We start from the raw sequence: 7825 nt of genomic DNA, 5'->3' as shown, positions 1-7825 counted from the left end.
GGGTCGTTTTTCTGCCGTTCCAAAATACAAACGATCACGCCTTGGCGTGTTGTTGCAGCACCCCCTTTACTCGCTGCGTGTTGTTTGCTGTCAGTTTGTTTGCTGTGTCAGACTGAGGCGAGAATGGATGTAGGTGCTGGTTTGCGTCTTCCACGGCTGCCGCCTGTGTGCTCACACTCTCTGCTTGTGACAGTCGCATCCAAACGTTCACGAGGCGGAGTCAGCAGAGGCGGCATGTGCGCAAAGACCATTGCAATTTGAGCCCTGTTTTTGTGATAATCGTGGCGGTCTCTCTTTTTTTTTGTTTTTTTTTTCTTTGAATAGAGACGCGCAGGCATGGCAAGAGGAAACCCGTCAGGAACCTGTTACAGCTATCGCTTTTCTCTCTCTCTTTCTATCCCTCTCTTCCCCTCTCTAGCTGCAGCTCTGTGTGTTTCCCTTTCTTCCCTTCTTTGTTCTCCACACCTCCCTATTGCTGCTGGCTTCCCTCGTGTTTTTATCCGCAGCGCGCGGTGCCGAGACAAGAAGTCCCGATTCCCCCGCGCGACGGCGAAAAGGCAGGGAAAGAGCACGGAGCAAACAGAGCGTAGAGGCACGCCGCAGAAGCGCATAGCATTACTTAGCGAGGAGTGGGGACCATCCTGGCACTGGTGTCAATGATAAATATACCTGCTTCTGATCAGCCGCCAGGGCAAACTGCGCCTGGCAAAGTGGTATGTTGCATATCCCAAAAAGGAAAAGGCCAAACTTGTGCGTGAGGCGTGTCAACTTGCTTTGGGTCGGTCGGTGCGCTTTTCCAATGTGGTTGAGCACAGGGGCAGCAAGTACATTTGTCGTCGTTATGCCTCCCTTTATTTTGTTGCTTCCATCGACAAAGACGATAACGAGCTGATCGTGCTGGAAGTCATCCACCATTTTGTGGAGGTATTGGACCGCTACTTTGGCAATGTCTGCGAGCTCGATCTCATCTTCAACTTTCATCGAGCCTATTTCGTGCTGGACGAGGTGATATTGGGCGGTGAGTTAGAGGACAGCAGTAAGCGTACAATTCTAAAGTATATTCAGGTGCATGACAGCGCTTCGGAGGAGATCGAGCAGGCTGGTTCCAACGGTGCGGCCGCCGCCATTGCAGCCACCGTTGGCGCGCTCAAAATTGCGTAGACGATTCGAGTGCGGGGAGCACCGACGGCAATGGCCGCCGCTTTTTTTATGGACGTGTGTCTGCCTTCTTGTTGTTTTTTTTTTCTTTTTAGCATTGCGATTTCTTGCTTTTTTCCTTTGCGTGTTGGTGGCTGACTGCGGCGCGACTTCAGAGGAGCGGGGGGAAGCATCGGCGCCGTGGCGGGGGCCTCTGCGTGCCGTTGTTCTTTTTCTGCTTCTTCTCTTCTCCCTCCCCTTCCTTCCGTTTTCTTTTTTTTTTTTTGCCGGCCGCGGGTCGCGCCGCGTCTCCTCCAGCGTTTCCCCTTCTTTCCGCACCCTCTCTTCCCCCCCTCGCCGAGGTTTCGCGAAGCCGCCGCCGGTCAAGAACATCCTCCGGTGCAGGGCGGCGATCCAGACGTAGCAAGGCGTTTCGGTAACGGAGGGGCTGACGAGGTCGACGAGAGCGGCCGGAAAGGTCGCCAGGCCGCCGGAGAAGGTTGGGCGGCCGGCGTTCCAGGCGCCGCCGCCGGACGACGAAGAGGAACCATCGCTTATGGAGACCTGCTTGCGGGAGAAAGCCGCAAATGCGGATGTACCACGCATCCTGGACTTCGCTAAAGGCGCTAGCGCGGGTTTTTCCGACGTGGTCCGGGGCTCAAGGGCGCTGGGTGCGACTTATAGTTCGCCGGGCGGTACGGGGCTGCGGCGGTGGATTCGAAGAGCGTGGGGTGCGCTCCTGGAGGATAAGAAATAAAAACCAAGAGGTCCTGAAGGACCTACGTTTGACAGATCGCGGGGCCCGTGTGTTGTTATTATTTTTTTTCGTGGCCGCCGGCGCTGTGGGCGCTACTGTCTTATTTTGTTGCTTCTTTCCCGTCTTTGTTTTTCCTCAGCATTCTGTTGCTTACCGGCTGCCCGGCTTCGTGCGTTGCGTGGACCTCGGCGGTCAGGCGCTCGCTGCTACACCGGTTCCCGGCACCCCGGCATTTTCCCAGGCTCTCTCTCCGTTTCTTTTTCCACCCCCCTCTCGGGGCGTCGGTCGCCAGTTTCCCGCGCGGCCGCCCCAAAGAAAAGGAAGGAAAAATTGCGCGCCTACGCCTAAATTCTCGGCGTTTCTGACACCGTGTGGAGTGGCCAGGCGCGTCCTTGTCGCGCGTCTCGTTATTGTAGCAGCATGATTGTGATGAAAATCAGAGAAAAAGCGCTCCTCCGCTCTCAACCAGGGTTACTGCCCTTCCGCGGTTTCTCCCTTCACATCAATGCGACCAGCGACGACACCTGGGTCAGCATTGTGGTGTACTCCCCAAATATCGAACAGTGTTCTGGGGAAGTTCGAACGGATTGACGTGCTTCACCAACAGCGAGATCACGTGTGGCTCAAACTGTATGTCTCCACGATTTGAGCAGCGTGCCGCAACGCACCCCGTTTTATGGAATGCGCCGTGGCATTCCAAGGAGCCAAAGCCCGTTCGACTTTGGTATTAGTAATATTCGTGAGCTTCTCGTTGCGTCGAAGTGTCCTGCATGGCTTTATAATGTCGAACGCGTCCTGCCCTCGTATCCTGACGAACCGCGAGGCGCGGTGGGGATCCACTTTCGCCGTCTTCGGCGCCACGGACGAATCCAAAGTTAGGGTCCCGTCCGCCTCCATTGTGAAATTTTTGGCTGTCAAGGCCGCAATCTCGGACCAACGACTCGCCGTTATCCACGCAAGTCGTAAGACAACACGTTCCTTCCAATCGGTTCGGCTGCGGATATACTGATTCATCTCTTCCTTTGTCAAGGGGCGCGCCTGTTTCGTCTCCGATTGCGCCGCGATATTTTGTAACCCCAGAATCATCATGCCCAGCGGGGTTCGATTCATTTCCAACATGGACCGCAGCATCCTGGTGTGCCGCGGTCGGGTCGATGGCACCACGTCTAATATTACCATCAAAAGGCCGCGCGGCTCTCCTCGTTCGTCGTGCGTTCGTGCGTGTGGCAAAAAGGTCGTAAATTGCCCCGCTAGGGGCATTCTCTGCCCCCACGCTGACGGCGCCCACATTTATCAAGCCACATCGTTCGCCCTCCTTGTGTGGCCGGCCCGAAGCGGGGATGTCGCTGATTCGTCGTGCCACAGTCGAGCGTCGTTGGCGGAGAAGCCCCATCGCCATTCTCAACGATTGCGTGGGGCGATTTGAGGGGCCGGATGAAGCACCGGCGGTGCGGTGCGACGACTTCTGTGGGGATTGGTGGGAGGTGGTGGGGCTGCCGTCGTCCGCCTTCATAAGCGGTGGGCAGCCCCTTTGCCGTTTTTTGACGTTCGTTTGTAGTTCGGGAAACCCCTTTTGGGGCGCACGTTGCAATTAGACGCGTCGTGCCCATAATCGTGGCACAGTCGGCATCGCAGCAACAGCGATCGAGTTCCCCGTCGATCCACAAAAGGCTGAGCCACCCTCGCGAAGGTGTCATCCTCATAAAAAGCCGTATGAAGGCGGGCGCGCAGTTTTTGGGTCGGCACACTGGGGTCGGATTCAATCACGATCTGCATCCGGAAGGCCCGCGGTATAATCCTGCCCAAGTCCATGAACTGCTTGTTGGGCTCCCGATACAACTGCAAGGCGCACATCCACGAAACCAGAAATGTCAAAGGCAATTTGGGCGTGAGCATCCCCTCGGTGCCAGTAATCGTAAGCGCTACGGATTTCAAAGACGCCTTCATTCCAAATTCGCGGGACCAAGTGTTGACGACAAATTCAAGGAAACCCGGATCCTCTTCATTTGAACCGGGAACTTCTTCCGAAGCCGGAGATCGAGAGGGCGAAGTCACGGGGTGAGGGAAACGTAGTCGCCCAAATTGCCCAATGACGCATGAGTATTGACCCGCCGTCGCTCTCCCGTGAAAATGGGTTGGGGAATTGTGGGTGCAGCCGCGCCCCCGGCCATCAAACGCTCGTGGTGGGGTGGTGTCGTTGCGCCATCTTCGGACCCGTGCGCGGGTGCATCTGGCGGCCCTCTCCTGGAAGAGGGAACTCCTCGCTGCCCGGGCGCGTCGCCGCACCCCAAGCTGCAAACCGCGCCTCCAAGGCGCTGATGCGTGCCTTTCGTTCCTGGGGTTGTCCCTGGGGTTGGGCGGGGGTTGGGCAGGGGCTGTCTCCAAATGGCGTTTGCGCCCCGCCATCGCCGATTCTCGTTGCGCAAGAAGACCGTCCGCCACCGCAGTGTTGGACGCGCGCGCTGAGAAGTAGTAAATCGTTCCGTGCGCCTGAAATTAAAGCTAAGCGTTCCAATTCAGCACGTCCGCGGCGGCGCGGGCGTAGTCCGGGTTCGCCCTTGGCCTTCCGCAGCGACCGCCCCTTGCCTTCCCCCAAACCGACGGGCCGTCCCCCAATGATGGGCAAGAGCAGGTGAGTCTTGACGTTTGGCGCTCGAGGTGCCCGGGGGTCCGCGATGTGCCCCGAAAGGGTCGCGTCCCCGCTGGTGGCGGCGTTTCGCTGGCTTCTCTGTTGGCCCGTCGTCGTCGCGCCGGCGGCGTTGCATGGCGCCCCCGCGTTCGGAGCGGACGCCGCCCCGCGCCTCCGCCAGGCGACCGGCGCCCTGGCCGCCCCTTCCGAGCGACCCCCGGGCTCCGCGGGGCCGGAACAGCCATAACACGTGCCCGAGAACGCGGGAAGATATTTCCCTGCGGTTCCCCCCCCATGACCTTCCGTCCGGCCGCGACGCGAGGAAGCAAGGGACCGACGCCAGCGGGACGAGCACCATTATTCCTAGGGACGCCGGCCTTCTCGCTAACAATTTTCCCCCCGCAAGCTTCAAATAATAATAAAAAAAATAGAAAAAGAGCGGCGCGTGAGGCGAAAGGGAATAAACCAGCGGAAACGAACACACGCGCCCGTGCCGCCCAGACGGCGAAATAAACTCAAAGCGAGGAGTTAAATCATGGCAGAGCACCCCCCCACGCCCCAACGATCCGTAACTCGCGCAACGCCTCCCCGCTCGCCACGACACAGCTTCCGCAGAAACAGGCCCACAGAAAGGAAAGCTCCCCGTCTTACATCTCTATGCCTTCCGCGAAATTTTGGTACCTGTCATAAAGAACCGTTCGGAGATTCCCCCTCGATTCTGAAATCCGCCGGAGCATAAATTCAGCAGCCTCTACTTCGCTCATCTGCATCGAGAGTCGCCATGCGAGATCCCGAATCGTCTTCCTGGGCTTGAAGCAGGGCAAGCCACTGCCCAGCATCAACTCTACAAGTACACAAATCTGACGGGCGTATTGGCGCACCGCAAGGTAACAACGAACTGTTAAATCCCTAAACAAATTGTACGCCTCGGGATCCACCAATGCCTTTGATAGGGAGTGGCTCTGCACCGTTCCATTTCCACGACCCACAGGACATCCCATAAGTTGCACCATTTCCGCCGTCAGTTTGAATGGTGACGACTCGAAATTAATGTCTCCCCCTGGGGAGAAGTCAAACAAAAATCCAAAATCAATGTGCACGAGGTGCCCGTGAGCATCAATCATGAGATTGCCGTTATGACGATCCTTAACGTTGAGCACAAAGGAAGCGACCGAATATGAAGCCATACTTCGTATAAAGCATTCTCTGGCCCGGTGAAACGTCACAGACTCTGGGTGACCGTAAGTTTGGACAAAGTACTCCGCAAGGTTGCTTTCTACAAGTTTTCCAATTTGGTCCCGGCTCATCGCACGAGGAACGCACTCAATGACAGCGCTGTCCCTTCCAGTCGTCACTACCCGATATGGATACAAGTAAGATGGCACCTGAATGGTGTCATAAATGCGCTGAAAGAGACCAATAATTTGCAAAGCAATCTGATCCTGTCGGCAATCATCGCCCATCTTGAAGATACATGCCTTTATGGTAGTCTCTGTGTCCGCGGGTGACTTTTCATCCCTTTTCTTCAGGGCAACCTCGCAATCATCCGGATCTCGCGGGATGCATTTGAACTGGACCAGTATGGGGCACTTCACCGCACTTTGCATCGCGGCAGCTGTTTCGGGTATGATCCCCGCAATGCGCCAGCGTGTGTCTGTGGGAAGGTACAAATGTTGCCGTTCCACCGGTTCGTGAAACTCCGCATCATGCAGACGAAGAAGCAGTTTTTCCTTCCGCAATGCCTTTTCAAAAGACCTCATTTCACCCGACACGGAGATGATCTTTTCAATAAAAGAAAACTCCCCATAGTGAAACGATCGCCGTTTGGCAACAAGTCCTTCTTCCACATCAGAAGCAAGTTGTGCGCATCGTCTTGCCATTTCAGCTCCCCCCTCCCCTTCCGTCCGCAAGGACCAAAGCAGCTGATGCGTAAACATATCACTCTTCTCGCACATCTTACGGAGGAAGACAGCGATACCGCCCGATGCATCACCAGAAAATAATTGTACGATTTGTGGGAGATAAAATATAAGACTTTCACTCTTTTGGGACAAGAGACTGCGAAGAGCATACGCTGAAATCTGCGGGTACCGCGTCGTGTAGGATTTGTCAAGAAAGCAAAGAGCCTGCACAATTGTGCAATTTGTAAATAAACCGAGGGCGGGATAACCACTCCTAAGCACCTCCTCGTTAAGGTAAAGATCAACTGCCTCGGGTAGGTGGCAATAGGCTTCGGGGTTGGTGGTTACATGCCGCGTGGCGGACCCCAATAAATGTGGACTGGGAAATCTTGCCACCAACGCCAGTAACACCGCAGGGTTATTCCTCGCCGCCGCCTCACAATGCCTCCTCCACACGGCCTCAGAAAGGCCATTCAAACTCCCCTCCCCCAACCGGGCGCCAGCCCCTACACGTGGCCGAAGCCACACCGCAAGTCGTGTGCGTTCGTGCTCCACCAAAAGTCTCATTAGCGCAATAAGATCCAAAAGGCGGTTTCGTTCACTGGTGATCACCCCCTGAATCACCCCCTCCGCCTTCACTGAATCGTCCGAGAGCATGTCACAGAGTGTATGGCGTACACCACTCCCCATAAGCGTAAACTTCGCAGCCGTACAATCATGAATTTTAGACGGGTCAAAATCAAGAAAGCCATGCGTAGAACGCAGCAACGCATCTCGATCCGCATCAAGTACTTTTATGAGCTTCTGAAGCACCACCAACTCCTCCTCTGCGGCAGAGGGATCTCGCGTAAAGTACCACGAAGGCGGAGTCTTGTGAAACCATTGCAGCAGACACTTGTACCAGCCTTGACGAACTTTTCCAATAGAAGCGGAGGCCACAAAAGCGGGTGATCCAATACTTAAGCGACGTTCATTGACAATCTGCAAATTATGGCATATGGAACTCATTAATAGGGCGCAACGCATCATTTCCGAAAAGGAACTATCTTTCGTGGAGAATCGGGATGGTGCCTCAACCACTCGCATGGCAAGGTGGTGCAGGAGAAGAAGCACAGACGGATGAAAAGACACAGGCCCACGAATGTCCACGTAGCAATCCGAGAGAAACTCGATAAGAAGTTTATGCGGGGAGTTCACATTATATTCCTTGGGGTATAAAGCCTTGCACTGAATCGATGCCGTTTTCTCCCCCGACTCCACCTCCTCCGCCTGAAAAGGCCTGGTGCCGTCAAAAAGACCAAGTCTCTGCACAATCGTCCAGATAAACCCCTCCACCAAATGTACCAACAACGGCACCGCATAGCGCTCGGGCTTCTCAAATAAAAGCCACTGCCAACCCTG

At 55.6% G+C, this 7825-nt stretch overlaps 1 protein-coding gene and 1 pseudogene across 1 annotated transcript, besides 4 other annotated features; one reads left to right on the top strand and one right to left on the bottom strand.

Annotated features, from left to right (window-relative positions):
- Positions 1-7825: a sequence feature (heterozygous, Esmeraldo-like haplotype).
- Positions 380-454: a sequence feature (GA-rich).
- Positions 657-1163, top strand: Tc00.1047053507533.21 (annotated as a pseudogene).
- Positions 1362-1423: a sequence feature (GA-rich).
- Positions 2260-4612: a mobile genetic element.
- Positions 5171-7825, bottom strand: Tc00.1047053507533.10 (phosphatidylinositol-kinase domain protein, putative; the record flags this gene model as incomplete). Its single annotated transcript, XM_800233.1, has 1 exon — positions 5171-7825. A coding segment is annotated over one exon (2655 nt), but the record flags the coding sequence as incomplete, so codon positions are not given.

Source organism: Trypanosoma cruzi, genomic scaffold (genome assembly GCF_000209065.1).
Source record: "Trypanosoma cruzi strain CL Brener 1047053516045 genomic scaffold, whole genome shotgun sequence".
NCBI classification, from domain to species: domain Eukaryota; phylum Euglenozoa; class Kinetoplastea; order Trypanosomatida; family Trypanosomatidae; genus Trypanosoma; species Trypanosoma cruzi.
Note: the sequence above shows the minus strand (reverse complement) of the source record. Positions and strands in the feature narration are given on the sequence as shown.